Consider the following 16,292-nt stretch of genomic DNA (forward strand, 5'->3'; position numbering starts at 1 on the left):
ATGGTTTCAATTATACGTGGAATCTAAAAACAAAACAAAACAGACTCATAGAAACAGAGACCAAAGGGATGGTTACAGAATGGAGGGGGTGGAGGGATAGGTGCAAAGGGGAAGGGGAATATAGTCAATAATATTGTGATGAGTTTGCACAGTGACAGATGAATCCTAGAATTAGTGCGGTGATCACATTGTAAGGTATAAAAATGTTGACTATTGTACACCTGAAACTAATATAACCAATATGAGATTGTATACCAACTATACTTACATACTTAAAAAAAAGGAAATTTAAAAAATGAATTAAAAAAAGAAAAACAAATAGACAAAATGGAGCTCATACTATAATCAAGTATATACTCGTATACTGATGTAGGGTTTCTGACTTCTTTGCCCTCCCCTTTGCTATTATTAAATAGATGGTGCTCTTTACACGAGGGACATTTGAGAACAAAGAAATTATCTCTTGACTGCCTTTTGGAAGGTAACACCAGGCATCTGCCCTGGGCCTGCTGGGATGTTAGATGGTGAACCCAACTGGGAAGACCCCCTATGGGTGCCGGGAGCTGGCGCAATCAAGGTGAAGTGGATGGAGGGCTCCTAATGACTGATTAAAATTAGGTAGTGCTTAGACAACATGGTGCTGTTTCTAAACTAATTTCGCACGCATTGGTGTGCTTTGTCTTCTCCGCTGCCTTTATCGGCCCAGTACTAGAAACGGAAGCAAAGTGGTTTCTTGACTATTAGACAAATATCGGAACAAGGACTTTCCTTGGGTCTTCTACCTTCCAGTTTCATGGTGTTCTCTCCCTCCCACCCTGCTCAGCATCCCCGAGATGGCGTGGGATGGCTTCTGTCTGCTCTGCTTTCCCTGCGGACTGTACTAGATGGCCCTCCGCCTCTGGTGGGCTCAAGGGCCACATTATAATGTCCTCTTTCTTCGTAAGGCTTCACAGAATCAAAGTTTCTGACACGTCTACTTCTCCCCTCCCCTGACCACAAGAAAACACGTAAACATTCCCTGTCCTTTTCCATGAAAATAAAAATGAGAGAATGAGGGCATTATTTTCACTCTAGAGTTCCTTCCAGATTCTCACGCTTGTTTTGATTCTGAAATAAAATGTTCATTTTCATGGCACCAATTCTTTGTTTATTTTTTTTCCTATCAGAATACTCCACGGTTGGCAGTGTTTCTCATGTTAAAACTTTTTTTTTGTTTTAATTTTAGGGATTTTTTTTTTTTGGTTTTATGATCCCAGATTCCAAAGCAGTTTTATTTATATAATTTAAATGGTGGCTGTGGCACAGCAATATTACTCTTCTCTGAAGAAAGGAGCTGTGTTTGTTACAAAATTCAGGCTTGGTCAAAGCCTTGAAAATATTTGTTTGGGACAGAGGAGTATAGTCTTGATTATCTTTATGCTGTGCTTTGAATTTGTAGTCATTTAGATCCTAAATTTATGTCACTGGGGCATAGTTCTTACAACTTTGACAATAACTTTTTCTTACTTGCTTACTTTGTAGTACATCTTCCTTTATTTTCACAGCTTTGTGTCTTGTGCAGAAGTTATTTTAATTTCCATTGCATAAATATGGAAATTGAGATATTAAGTTAAATGTGACTGTTAATAAAAACAACTTAGCTATTTTTATGTGCCAGACTTTGTGTTGTGTTTACATATTATTTTTTTTATTATTATTTATTTTTTATCTTTACAGTAACCTTTGAGAAAGGGACTCTTAGTACCCTCATTTGATACACGAGGAAAGTGAGGTTTTTAAGAGGTTAAAGCACATTTAATGCCACGTAGATAGTAAAGTTGGAAACAAGTTGTATGACGCTAGATAAGGATATTAGGGGGAGGAAGTGTGGAGATGCGACCTTGTTGTGGGCAGAGAACCTGCAATCAGTGATGGGAATGGGGTCCAAAAGAGAGGGGTTGTTTCTGGCATGTGGGTGGGGAGCAGAAATGAGAGGGTTCAGTAACAAATACAGGCAGATTTTTAATGTATGTACTCCTTTTGGAGTTAGGCTGGTGTCCTTGACACTTCCCTAATTCATTTAGGATATCACTTCCATTTTGTTTTATGACTTTGCTTTTCTTTGTGACTAGTGCAGAGTGTGACATAACAATGCCACCAGCTTAGAAGGGGTGCGGCTTAGAAAAGAAAATATTTCTCAAATCCATCAGTTTCTTTATGTGTAAAAGGAGGAAATTGAATTAGGTGATCTGTAAAATCCCTTTCAGAACCAACACTCTGTAATTTATAGGAATTGTTAAAAGTGGGCAGAATAAATTCTAAATTTAAGATTTGAATTTTATGATTGTCTTGCCCTCCTTTTTCTTTTTTTGAAATAATCATTTAAAAAAACATATTCTCAACTTGTCTCTTCTGGAATATTATTTTAGCTGGGTATTGAATTAAAATTTCTGTTATCAATGCTATCAACTAATGCAAACCTCTCTCTCTCTCTCTCTTTTTTTTTAGGACCTGCAGGAGCCGCTAAAGATGCGTAAGTCATTAATACTATGATTTTAAACTCTTTCTGAGGAAGACACTGTTTTTCATGATTATGACCTTTAGCTACATGTATGTATCGCTGAAAAGACGTGGAAATACTTTCTGTACTATGCACGAATCAAGATTATCATTTGGTTTATGACTAAAGTGCTCTTTGAAGAATGGTAGTATTTGTCACTTTTCATTTTAGCCTTTCAGTTGCCCTAGCCCTTTAACTCAGAACTTGAAGAAAGGGAAATGTTCGTGTTTCCAACTTCTACAGAGATTTCTTCTAGTTAAAAGCAAGTGACTACGGGAGAATGAAGCTCATACCTCCTGTGACTGTGCAGTCAGTGCCTTGCAGTTAGCCAGTGGGGAGAGGCTGGAGCTAAGAATTTACCAAGTGCACAGTCAGTCATTTTAAAGTTGATACTTAGATATTTGAATGAATGTATATATGACCATGCAGTGTAGCCAGTCAATACTGAGTTGATCTTTAGACCATAGGACAGTTAATACGGGGGCCTCTCTCTCTGAAAGCTTTCTGGGGCTCAGGCTCCACGAGCCCCTTCTCCGCATCCTCCTACCTCTAATCTAGGTACGTAAGGACTTTGCCGTAGTTGACTATTTAAGGGTGTTTGTGGTTACTCCATGGGGGGTGGGATCAACTCCTGCCCCACTCTCACCCCAGACTGGTTTGGTGTCAAGACAGATGGTGCCACACACACCCCAAGAGAGTATGGAGATATTTATTACTCACATAATGACGCTTTTGGGAATGAGTAGAGAAGGCACCCAAACCGGTCCATCATCTTAAGTGAAGGAAGGGGTGAGTGACTTTGGTTTTTATTGGGGTTGGGGAGTGGGACTGGTATGAGGGCTCCTGCGTCAGAGGTTGCATGGTTTGATCTTCCCCATCGTCATAAGGAAGGGGTTCCCCAGCTTTCTTATCAGCTTGCACAGATGTGGGGCAAAAGGAGAGCCGTGAGACTTGAAAGCTGTCAGTGGTTATGAATCAAAAATGGAGTCACACATTTTTTCTTTTTTTACAAAGGAACTCAGAGAAGATTTCAATGGGGTTGTAAAGCCTTTGGGGGATTAAATGTGCATTTTAAATGGGACTTTCGGTACAAAAGAAGCAGTATAGATTGCTTCAAACTCCTGGTTGCGGTGTTTCAGATTATTATGAAAACTATTTAGCCATGATGAGTTCAGCGTCATTACCTTATTCCTAGTGCTGCAGTGTCTTGGTCCCTCTGTTAGCCTCTCCTTTGTTGCCAGATTAGTTTCTGCAAGCATTCTCCTGCTCTTTTAGGACCTTTGCTCAAAAACTTTCAATTAGAGTGGCCAGAGGGCTCAGTTGGTTAGCGTGCGAGCTCTGAACAACAGGGTTGCTGGATCGATTCCCACATGGGCCAGTGAGCTGCACCCTCCACAACTAGATTGAAGGACAATGACTTGGAGCTGATGGGCCCTGGAGAAACACACTGTTCCGCAATACTCCCCGATAAAAAAACAACAACTTTCAATTAGTCTCCATTGTCCACTGGACTGAGTCCAGAATCCTTTGGGAATAGGAAGGCCATTTATGTTTTAGCCTTTAGCTGACCCACTCCACATGAGGTGGAAGGAAACACTGCACCAAGGAGGGAGCAAGGTCAGGGACTGAGAGGTGAGCCTACGTCCTGCTCAGCGGGGTAACTCTCAGGCGCCCGGACTGACTCCTGCTTCCTGTTTTGGTTCCTTGTTTTGTGCCATTCCCTCTGCCACGATTGGCCTTTTCCCCAATTCTGTTTGTAAAAATTTTATCTATTTTTCTGGGTTTACGAGTCTTATTCTTTGGGAGAAAAATTTCCTGGATCTCTCAACTGGATGTAGTGTCTTTCTCTTCTGAACCTTTTACAGCAGTTTGGACCATCTTACGACACATCACATTGGGCTCACATTGTAGTCATGTATCTTCTTGTCTTGTGCCCCTTGGAAATGGAGGGAAGTGAACTGTCTTCCCTATTTCAGTGTCCCCCATAATTATTAGTAGTAACATGCTGTGAACATGGTATTTAATGAATCGGTGTTGAATGCATTCCATCATTTCTCTTCAAGAAGGAAAGGAAAGGAAAATCTGAGGATAATGCCGCGGTTTCAAACTTGAGCCAAGGGAAGGGACGGCTGATAATCTAGAGGTCAAAAGGGCCAAAGGGAGAAGAGAAGCCATTGGATGGGCTGTGGTGGCCGCTGGTCACCTGGACAGACTGTCGTTTCGGTTGATTAATGTAAGTAATACCTGAGTCAGAGCGGAAATGAGCGGGGCGCGAGCAAGTGTGCTTGGTCTTTCGTTTAATGTCTGGCAGCAAAGGATGGAAAGATGTTGGTAGCCGAAAGAAGAAGCAAATGTTTAAAGTATACTGGGGGTGCCAAAAAAAGGTATACACATGATTTGTTTTCATCTTTTCTTATCGGTACATATTGAGTATTACAATTTTAATCCAGTTTTTTCCTTTCTTAAAATGTGTATACATTTTTTTTGCACCTTCCGTATATTTCTGTTGTAAAAAATTGCCAAGAAAATTTGGAAAGTATAGAAAAGTGTTTTTTTTTCCCCAAAAAGAATCAGCTATTACCCTACTGCCAGACACAACCATCAATATTTTACAGCATTTTCTTCCATTTCTTTCTGATTACTTCTGCCTGATTGTATGTATGGTTTTGCATATTGAAGTCTGTTTCTCTTTTTATTTAATTTTGTGAAGGAGGTAGAGGTGTGTTTATAGGCTAACGGGTAGGAACCAGTAGAGTAAGAAAAGCTAAGGGTGGTTTGGGGAAGGGGTTATCTGTGGTGAGGGGAAAAAAATGACTGATGGAAATAGATCCTAAAACAAGTGACAAGAATGAAAGACTTAGAAGGTTAACCTTAGAAACTTGAGCTAAGGAGGAAGAAGGCATGGGTGAAGAGCTATAGAAATTTAATTACCTTGAGGCAGACTGACATGCAGGGAGTGAGCCTGTTTTTTTCTCTCTCCCTCTGTCTCTTTGCAGTTAAACCACAGTGCAGTAACACGCAGAGCAAAATAGAAGTGAATTCAACGTGATGGCATTTGGCTGCTTTCACAAACCTGTAAAAATCAGCCATGCTTTTTTTTAATTCAAATTTCAGCAAATGATCCTAGCTATTTGGCACACATAGGTTGTGTTGGGATATTTTTGGTTGGAAATGGCAGAGGCCCAGCGTAAACTGGCCTAAACAAACAAACAAAAAGGAATTTATTGGCATGTGTAAGGAGAAAGCTCCAGGGGGTTGGCCTTAGTCACAGCTGGATCCAGGTGATCCAGTGACAGGAAGAAACTCTTTCATCTCTACCTTCCTGTTTTTGGCTCCATTCTTAGGCAGCTTTTCCCCAAGTGGTGATAGACAACGGTCAGTTTATATCTTATCAGCTTAATATTTCCTATGGAAAAACGGGCTTCTCTTTTCCTGTGGTTTGATTAAAAGTCCTAGGGCTAAGCTCTCCCTGGCCAGGACATGGCGTCATGTGCCTCTCTCTGAATTAGTCCTTCTGAATGGACCAGGGGAACATGAGCTTTTCATTGGCCAGGCCTAGGTCATGTGTCCACTGTTGGAGCCAATCAGTGCCATTATCTCCACCCGACCATATGGCCAAAAAGTGGGAGAGTGGTAGTTCCCACACCAAAAAAAATCGGGATACTGTTACCAGAATGGGGGGCAATTACACCTGGGCAGGCAGAAACAAACCATGTTCTCCATGTAGGTCAATTTTCATGTTATTTCAAAAAAATTTCTTTTCGTTTAAAATTGTAAGCAATATTTGTAAGAAAATTTTAAGTGTGTTTCAAATAAGGAACAGTATTAAACAAGTTGACTCAAATTTAATAGATCCTAGCCACTCAATTTAAGCTAGGTAATTCAAATACTTGTTTCACTTAAAACTTGTAAAGTGACATTTCATTAAGCCCCCTTTCTTGACAAAGCAGTTTTATTGTTGCAGAAGGTGGCAACTGTAGAGAAAAAAAGTATCTTGGAATGAGATAATATAAAACATGCTGAAGCTCTGTCTGTTTTTAGAAAAATGAAGTTATGGATTTCTAATCTTGAGTTTCCTTGGAATCCTTTATTAATTTCCTGTGTCTAAAGCACCTGTATCAGCTGAGCCCTTTCTGTTCCTTGCTACAAACCTGAGGTGTCTGATGGACTCATATGTGCTCTATGAAGGTAGCAGACAGGGTGCGCGGGGTGAGGCAGAAGTAGCATTGTAAAAGCATGCATTTTGGAAGCAGAGAGACCTGCATTTCACCTTCCTGCTATCATTTACTAGCAGTGCGATATTGTGTCCTTAGTGTTCTTGTCTTTAAACTTGGGATAATAGTAACTGTGCAGGGCGGCCATCTTCATCATTATCATCATCATTCTCAGTTAGTAGTTCCTCCTGGTTGCGGACTGTGTGCCATATAGAGATTTCTAGCCCTTGAAGTTCACGTGCGCGACCTCATTCCGTACCTGTGACAGTATGATGGAGACCGTAATGCTGTTTCATCTTACAAGTGAGGCGATGAGGCATAGAGCAGTTAAGTAACTGCTGCAGGGCTTTAATGATCATGGGGACTGTAGATTCAGCGTCCTACAATAATGGTCAGCGCTACGCTTTGCTGCCCTTTGGTAAGTGGTATAGAATTATTTGGTGGTTTAAGCGTTGTTGAAAAGATTTGGCAGAGCCTCTGTCATGAATACCTGATGGCAGAATACCCAGTGCATTGGAGGTCTTGCTCTGGTTAGAAATCACACAGTCCTATTGGTTGCCCCTCAATATATGGCTCGCTTTTCCACGTAGAATCCCAGGGGAATAGGAGCAGGAAGACAGAGCAGACGGGTGGGTTCATCCTGGGATAGAGATGGAGAGGGGGCAACCAGCTAGTGTTGCTAAAATGCTGGACTGCAAGGCATGTAGGTGTCAGAGAGAGGGAGGAGGGACACTGGTGGGGCTGGTGAAGCGGGAAACCGGGAGGGTGGATGGTGCAGCCGCAAAGCAGCCTTCTTGGGGGTGGGAACTTCAGAAGGAAGAGTTTTTTTTCCTCCCTAGGGAGTGGGATTTTCTACTCTAAAATGTCAGACGTGAAGTAGTTCCAGGAATTAAGCAAGCTCCACTGAGCAGCCATGGGAGTACGTTATTAGAGCAGCAATAAAAGTTGGGATAGAGGAAGTCAGCGAAATGTAAACTAAGAGGCAGACTGGGTGATTTTCGTGGATTTTGAAATTGTTGAAGATGATGATGGTTAAGAAGAAAGCCAAAATTTTTAGTGCAATCGGGGTTGTCATAGCAAGGTTCCGACGCCAAAGGGGAGAGTTTCTGAGTGGAAGTGTTATGGGCTCTGTCTGAAAGAGCTCTGTGGGGACGTGGTGTGAGCACGCTGGCTCCTTCTTCTGTGGGAGGCACTGAGGTGTGGGAAAACAAGCTGCGTATGCCCCAGGTTTTGAGAAAAGTGATACCATGAGGGAAAAGCAAGTTTTCTTTAGGGAAGGAGGTGGAGAGGATTCATGACTTCCTTATAGCAACCAATACTTTACAGCCAATGACAAAATAATCCCTAACACCGTGTGCTTCTTAGAAGGAGAGCAGTAGTGGGATAGGGAAATTGCAACTTACCCCATAGAAAGAGTAAATGTTCCTTCTGTTCTTCAGTAATACATCCTGGAAGAAAGAAAGGGACCAATATTAGCCAATAGGCTCATCCAAGGAGACAGATGTAGAGATAGCTGTCCCAAGAAGTTTTGAAATTGTGAAGAAATGAATGAGATTACTCATAGGCCCAAATAGTCTATGCTAAAACATCAGTTCTGTCCAAAATCAGATGCATTATACTTAGGTGTTTGATAGAATTGATCAGAACCACACTAAAAAGCAGGAGCCATCATAAAAACATATTATAAAGAAAATTAAATAATTACTCTTTAACTGGAGAACTGTGGTGTACGTGGAAGTAAACAGTAAATTAATAAACCTATTTGAAAAGATTATCATGAATGATAACGAAAGTTACCATTAGAGCTACATGTAAGCTCTCCAGAGGTTTCCCTATTAAATTTGTGCCGTTTAAAAGTCAGAATAAGTTTGGCTTCTTTAGTGGCACTGCAAACATGGAAAAAGAAAAGACCCCAGGCTGTTTTTCTGCTTCTTAGGTCACTGCTAGTAAGAATAGCTCTATATTTAGAACATTTTTCTTGGTGAATAAGTAAAAAACAAATCTTTTTTTCTTTTTGCCTCATAACTGTGTTTGTTCTGGAAGGTTGGGAAAGTGAGAACTTTGTGAACTTTATGGCAGGCTGTAGCCAGGATGACTTAGGAGAGGCTGATTGGAGTGGCTGCTGCTGTCTAGCTCTTATCGTCTGTATTTGTTCTTGAGAGTACACGTCATGTATCCATGCCTGGGTTCCACCATGTTAGCTTTGAAACCTTTTTTCAGGTCACTTTGGATAGCTATTTTGTGTAACCCCGAAACAAAACAAATGCAGTGATGAAAATATTTTGACTACCATGTATTACTGAGGAAGACAAAAGTAGTGGTTTATACTCGTATTTAGTATAGTAACTCTGGATAAGGTTTCTCTTAATTTAAGTGATAGTTATTGATAAGAGGAAATCATAGTTGTATAAACTGATTGAAAGGTTTACGTGTTCTATCTGGATATTTGGTTTGAAATAGGCATGGACAGAATACAATGAAAAATAGGACAGGAAAAGGAAAGCCATCCTGCTCCAAAGAGCCACCAGAGACATGTGGCTCGTTTTGAGACAGCCCACGTTTCAGAACCTCGACTTAAGAAGTCAAGCTTGTTTATGGTTAGAGAGAAGTTGGGTCTCTTTGGTTCATTTAGGGAAGGTCTACAAAGCTAGTATGAAGCAGACAGGTGTGATTACCTTGAGAATCTGCATCAATGTAGCTGTTCAATCTGGAAAGGGTAAGAGTCCCATGCTTGACACTAGCAAGTTCACAGGAAGTAAGCTGGAGGTGTTTGCTGGGCACTCTGAGATAGAAGAAAGCAGTTCTGAAATCTGAAGTTATCTAACTGTAAGCTTAGTTGTGGTTGCCCACGGTTGGTTTTTTTATTTGCTTCTTTGCTTTCTTTTTCTGACATGCCTGTGGGTGGGCCAAGTGTTGGGACAACTTTGGTAAGACAGGTATCACTCAACAGTATACTGCTCTGCAACGGTGTGTCATTTGAAAACTATCAACCGAGGATTTATCTTTTTCACAATCCCCAAAGTAGGGGAAATAGGAGTGCCTGGTGGTCTCGCCTCAGTAACACCTGTCTGTGCAAACATTCTGGCTGATGTGGTGACCGAGAATTTGAGTCAGAGCCTGAGCGTGTGATCTCCCTGGAGGGGAGTATGATGGCTTTGAACTTGGCTTTGAACTTGAGGGTGGCTTTGAACTTGACACATTCTTTCTCCTTGAACACCTGGAGTTTTTATAAAACAAGCTAAATCTTTGCTATCAAAATGAGACCCAATTTTAGTTAATAAAACAAGCTAAATCTTTGCTATCAAAATGAGACCCAATTTTAGTTAAATGTCCAGTGTATTTTTTAAACCTGGTCCATACTTCTTAACACATGTTCCACAATTCTTAGGAAATGTTCTGATTTACAAGGTTTTCTGCATAAGATTGGACGTGAGCTTGTGATTAAAATGTCACTGCACTGTTCCATTATTTTTCAAATATCACATCACTTTCCACCACGTTTCAGATGATATATATGGTCAGAAATAAAACACCATCTTGATATCAGAGAAAGCAATTTGCCACTAGGCTTTCAGGCAAGCTCCCTCTGGAAAAAACAAGTTTATCACACAAGCTTACTCTGTTGAGTAGTGGCTCACACGTAACTAGAAAATGGAACAACTACTCGTTAAAATTAATGTAAGTCCTTTAGTACTACTTTGCTCCTTTGCTCTCTGGACTGAGATGTAAGAAGATGTAAGAAGATGTAAGTCTTCCTTCTACGATTGCTCCTGGGCACAATTGTGAAATGGACGACCCTGACACCCAAATCCCAGCCTTCGTTCTGGCCACTCACCTGGGCGCTTCCCCTTTTCTCTCTCATGTGCTTCTCCCGTCATTGTACATGTAACTGATAATAGAGAACTTGAATTTGTAACTTTAGCCAATAGGCACAATTAAACTATATTTAAATCTTGGCCTTCCCAGATCCTTAAAATGTTTCAACTAGGTAGTTGCTTACACCAGTGAATTTGAAAAAGCCAGCCTGCCTGCCTCTTTCCACCTCCCCTGACCCTCTAGTCTTTCCTTAGTTGGTAGGTCAGAAGTCGTGGTGCGCCATCACTTTCTTGTCTTGTTGTCCTTGGTGGTGTTATGAGGGCATTAGAACTGGGTTGTAATAAATGGAGGAACTTTCTCTGTTCGCTCTTTTAGATTCAGTTCCATACTGCAGGGACAATTTTGTGGCTGTTTAGTCCCTGGTTAGATTAGAGACAGCTGTTGTAGCCCCTTCTATCTCCCATTGCCCCTCTCAAGAGCACGAGCGTGACCTAAAGTAGAACTGACGTGCAGCGAATGATGAAGAGCTGACTTTCTCTTCTCGTCTTTGCCAGCCAGAAACTTTCTGTTTTCCTGGCAGTGCCTGTGGGAAAAGGGTGTGCCAGTTGGGTGGGAGGCATGGAATTGGGTCCCCTCACCTGGAGCAGTTGCCTTCTTAGGGGTTGCTTGTCCTCCTTAAGACTTACTCCAGTCACCCTTGATTGCTGGTAGACCCACAAATAGAGTCAGATCTCAGTGTGCCCCAAAGGGACAGGCGCACAGCCTGACCTGGGAGAAAAGCTTAAACTGCAAAATAATTGCAGGATTTTGTAGTTTATATTATCAGAAGCCTAGGGGATGTGTGCGGGAATGGATTGTAAGGATGTGAGAGACACCAAAGAGGAAGGACTGTATACTGAATCAGATGAATTTCTTATATTTAACAGAGGTTCTAAATTTCATAATTTAGGTGCATGGCTGGGACTCTAACAGTTTAAGTAAGTTGGTTGATGAAACAAAATGAGCTTACACTCTTAATGAGAGGAGGAATATGCCAGAACTTCCCAGGTATAATGCAGAAGAAGGACTCCAAAGGCTTAAGGAGATAGGAATATCAGTGTGAATTTCTCATGTGTGACCTACTCCCCATCACAGAGGGTCCCCCTTCATTAAGGCATTAAGAAAGGTGAGAAACACTGAGTGAAGGAAATATCCCCAGAAGTCTAAGGTCGCTGTCCTCTGTGAGACGGCTATGACAGGGAGAAGCTGTCCCTGTGATGGGCTCTTATTTCCTTGGGCATGATGGAGCCTAGAGGAGCAGAGGCCAAGTAGTGGTAGAACTTAACCACCTGAGACAAGATGGGCACATTTCCCGTAATGGACAGTAGAGATGAAGAGGCAATTAAAATACGTTGCCCTGAAAGGATCTTTGATGATAGTTAGTTGATCATAGATTAGAAGGACGGCCTTCTACAGGTTAATTTTCTCCCTCCGTGTATTTCTCTAAGAGGAAGACTCCTGGTCTGTGAGATAGGAACCTGATTTGAGTTATCACAATGGAAAAGCACAGCCTCTTAACTCAGTTTTCAGACCCAATTCAGTCTCAGGGCCCCTTGATTGAAGGGGAGGCCATGTTCCCTGAGGAACATTCAGTACTGCCACGTGCGGGTACTATGGACATTCCTCCATGTCGTCCCCAGAGGGACTTGTATCTGTTTACTAGAGCAGCTGTGTCCTGAGCAAAAGGAAGCACCAAGTCCCTTTAGAGATTTCTAGAGACTGGCTCTGAGTTGATGTTAATACCTGAGGACCCAAAATGCCACTGTGGTCCACCAGTCCATGAGTGGGTTTATGGTAGTTAGGTAAAAAATGGAATTTTGGCTAACTTTCAAATTCTAGTGGGTCCAGTGGTCTGTAGACCCCCGTTCTGGTGATTTCCTTAGTTCTTGAATTCATAATTGGAATAGACCTATTTAGCAACTGGCAGAATCTTCTCGTTAGCCCTCTGACCTAGGGCTCTCATGGTAGAAAGGCCAAGTGGAAGCCCATGGAGTCTCCCTTCCTCCCAGAATAATAAACAGAAAGGAATACTGCATCTCTGGGGGGTTGTAGAGATTAGTGCTCCCACGAAAGACTTAAAAATTAAGGCATGGAGATACCGCTCATGTTCTCATTTAATTTGCTTTTTGGCCTGTGCAGAAGGCAGATTTATTTTAGTGAGTAACTTCAGATTATTGTGCACCTCGGGAAGAGGGGATGCCAATGTCAGCTGCTCTTCAAGATGTGGTAGCTTCACGGAAAATAAGGAACATAGCTCCTAGCTCCTGGTAGGCAGCCTTGGGTCTGGCAAATACTTGGTCCCTGTGCTGTTTTGCAAGGCTCACCAGAAGCAGTTTGCTGTCCCTGGCATGGCCAACAGATCCCATCCCATCACAGCCTTGCCTTGGTGTTAGACTGGTCCTCTGCTTTCTCCCGTCTTCTAGTCTGCAGTATCTGGACCTTATCGATAGCCCCTGACACGTTACACTGGGCCAGTGTATTGATGACATTGTAGTCATTGGACCCGATGAAGGTAACAAGATGCTTTGGTAAGACATGTTCAATGGATGAGATAAACCCCATTCTTGCCACCAAGTAATGTATCTGTTAGTGTCCAGTCAGGGTAAAGAAACCACATTACCTATTTTAGCAGAGAAGTTGCTGTTAGGAATTGGTTAGGCAGGTCTTGGAAGATGGAGTATGTAAGAAAGGAAGACTGAGATGAACAGAAATCGGAATAGCAGGAAGTGGCCACCACTCCTGGGGATGGAATGCCAGAGGAAAGAGGTTGGGGCTATCAAAATCTAGGAGCTGGAGGAGGAGGGGTTCTACGGGGCCGAGACCCAGCTTCTGAGGAGCGAGTGTTGCCTGGCAGCTGCTGGTATCTCAAGGTCTTAGAGGAGAGGGCACTGTCAGGCTGGAGCTGTCACGTCTGACTTTTGTAATCCACTCGTGATCACAGCTGCAGGCCACACAATAGCCACTGCCCCCCACCCCTTACGCTGTAGTGACTAGAAAAGGGGAGTAATGGGGCCTGTTCTGGACACTGGAACAAGCCGCTGGGGGTGATGCTGATAGGAGCAGCACCCTAAGCTGGAAGGAGTACCCCTTTTTCCTCCTTTTGCATTTTCTCTCTCTCTCTAGCATCCCCTTGGTAAAACCAACAGGAAGCCAGGTGGCAAAGGAGAAGGTGGTTTTCAGAGTCCTGCCCCCAACCTCACAGAGTATGGGGGTGAAGGGGTTGGTGGGGAGACAGTGGCTTGATGCCCGGCACACGTCCTCTAGCAAGAGTGGCTTGGTCTTGATGTGCCACATAGTTGTTCCAGATCACCTTTGACCCTTCGATCCCTCATTGCCCCAGCCTTTGGCTCCATGGGGGTGACATTGGGGCAGGGCAGGCAAGCGGGGAGGGAAACTGGAAAAGTTACCTTCCACTTTTTGTTTTTAGGTGGTTTGGTTTATGGGACCCCGTCCCTTACCTCATAACTTTGCATTTTCAGTTCTCTTGGTAGAAGCCTTAATCTCAAGGTGTCTTCCCCCTTTATGGTAGATTAAGGGGTGCTCTTTTTGTCCCCGAATCTCTTCTCTCACATTTCCCATTTTTCAGAGGCTCTGCTTGCTGGTGTCTGGGCCTTGACTCCTGAACTCTGTTTGAGAGCTCTTATTTGGAAGTGCGTTACGTCTGGGAGATTCATCCTGGCTGATGTCTGCCTGCTGCTCCTTATCTGAGGGAGCAAGATTATGGGCGGGCTGAGTCTGTAGAGATTCTGGGGCCAGTGAGCCCCTGGGGCGGGTTATCAAGTGCAGCGGAGCAGTTTGGCCTCTTTTCCAATTCATCTCCTGTGAGTTGGCCTCGTTTCCATGTTATCTTTTCCAGCAGGACTAATTCAATCATCAGGCTCCCTTCTCTGAGGAAAGTTCAAGGATGAAGTCACCGCATTCTTTGTCCTAACCCATCTGCCTCAGCACCGGCAGAAAGTAGGGCAGTGAAGCCTGTTTCTGAGGACCTTCTAAACTCTGTCCGCGGCTACTGTTCTCAGAAAGCTGAGGGGAAGGTGTGGCTTTGTGCTCTGCGCTCCTTCCTCATTTCCTTTACTGGTTTTTACCCATTTTGTAATCCATCAGCCATCACAGCTGCAGGCCACACACTGGCCACTGTTCTCCCGCTTAAGCTGTAATGACCAGAAAAGAAAAAGAATCAAGTCCTCAGTGAAACACAGAGTGGTTCATCCAAGAGCTCCATCGGGGGGGTGGGGAGGTTGTGGCCTGAGCGCGCATCTCAGTTTGAAGTTCTGGATCTGAGAGGTTGAAGGAGGACCACAGACCATTTCCCTGACTTCAGAAGCTGAACGGACACCTGCCTGTGCCTACAATGAGGCTACACAGGCTGACCAAAACGTGACACTTATTTGCTTCTGATTCAAATGACCTAAGCTCCCCATGGGAATCTTGGTTATCCCATGTACATCCGAAACTCCCTTTGGCACTTGTCTGTCTAAGAGAATATCAGCAAATGAATTATTAAGGCAGGTTGATGACAAAATCTTTCAAACTATGTTCTGTGAGGACAAACAAAGTGCAGTGATTCCTGAAAATGGTGTTCCAATGGGGCAGCCCCGATGTTCAGACACCCAGGGCATTCATTATTCAACACTTGAGACTCGCCCCAAGGATTGGACTCCCCAAAACTTAAGCTTCTTACTAAGTTGCTCAGTGGTACGATAAATTGAACACCCCAGTTTTGAACTGCCCCAAGATAATACCCACTTCTCTTAGTATCAACACGAAATGACCTTTCAGGGAGGTTAGTCTCCCACAGCAGAAGATGGATTTTTTAGATTCTCATCTGGAGCAAGTAGTAACCATGAGGCAGTTCCACCAGCATTTCAGGGCATTGGCTTACCATCTCCAGCCTGCCTTTTACCAGGAAGCTACTTTGCTGCTTGATGAATCGTTTCTTCTTCTTCTTCTACAGCCTGTGCAGCTGGGGCAGGACCGTGTCACCCGGCTGCTAGGATGCTGTCCTCTTAGACACGGGAGGGCAGCATTTAGTCCTCAGGCAGCTAAACACAATGGCTCGGACCTATTTGTCCACAAGGAGAGACCAACTACCATCTTCTGACTGAATCTCAGTCTGGACCTGGTTTTCCAGATGAATAGATTCTAACAGGACTTCTGATTAGGACCACTTTGGTACTTGCATAAAAATGAGTTACGTAGCAATTCCACAAGTTCTACAAAGATCGATTGTACCTGGCAGCTATTGGAGGTTTCTTTTAATGCTAATGAAACTGACTAGCACTCTTCTACCATCTTGGTTTCCTCTCTCCTTAAGTGGGATGATATAAATTGGAGAGTCCAGCCTGGGAGATGGGGGTGCTTTTCTGATTCAAATGAGCATGGGCTCCCGGTTTATGAAGCAGGAGTAGGAATCACACAAACGTGGATTTGAGTTCTGGCTCTGTTACCTGGCTGTGCAACCTTGGTCATGCTGCTCAACCGTTAACAGCCTCAGTTTTGCATGGTTAAAATGTGGCAAATACCTCTCTTGCAGGACTATGATGAGGAAATAATGTAAGAGCACCAGCAAAGTACCAGCTGCAGTCACACAAATGGGTTGTGAGACAGGGGTGATGCTCAAAGGATTTGAGTGATGTGGAGGCAGCCCCCCCTTTAGGGAAAGCCGTCATGTTGGTTTGTCACTG

At 43.2% G+C, this 16,292-nt stretch overlaps 1 protein-coding gene across 3 annotated transcripts in view; it reads left to right on the forward strand.

Moving 5' to 3' along the window:
* LG02H12orf75 (linkage group 02 C12orf75 homolog) overlaps positions 1-16,292 on the forward strand; it is a 103,373-nt gene that overhangs the window by 79,465 nt on the left and 7,616 nt on the right. For all 3 annotated transcript variants that reach the window (XR_012494079.1, XM_074326249.1, XM_074326250.1), the window contains one exon: positions 2,488-2,512. Coding sequence is in view for 2 of the 3 variants with exons in the window: in XM_074326249.1 (XP_074182350.1) it covers positions 2,488-2,512 (25 nt within the window). In the remaining variant the exon portion in view is untranslated. The remainder of the gene's footprint in view (positions 1-2,487; positions 2,513-16,292) is intronic.

Source organism: Rhinolophus sinicus, linkage group LG02 (genome assembly GCF_036562045.2).
Source record: "Rhinolophus sinicus isolate RSC01 linkage group LG02, ASM3656204v1, whole genome shotgun sequence".
NCBI classification, from domain to species: domain Eukaryota; kingdom Metazoa; phylum Chordata; class Mammalia; order Chiroptera; family Rhinolophidae; genus Rhinolophus; species Rhinolophus sinicus.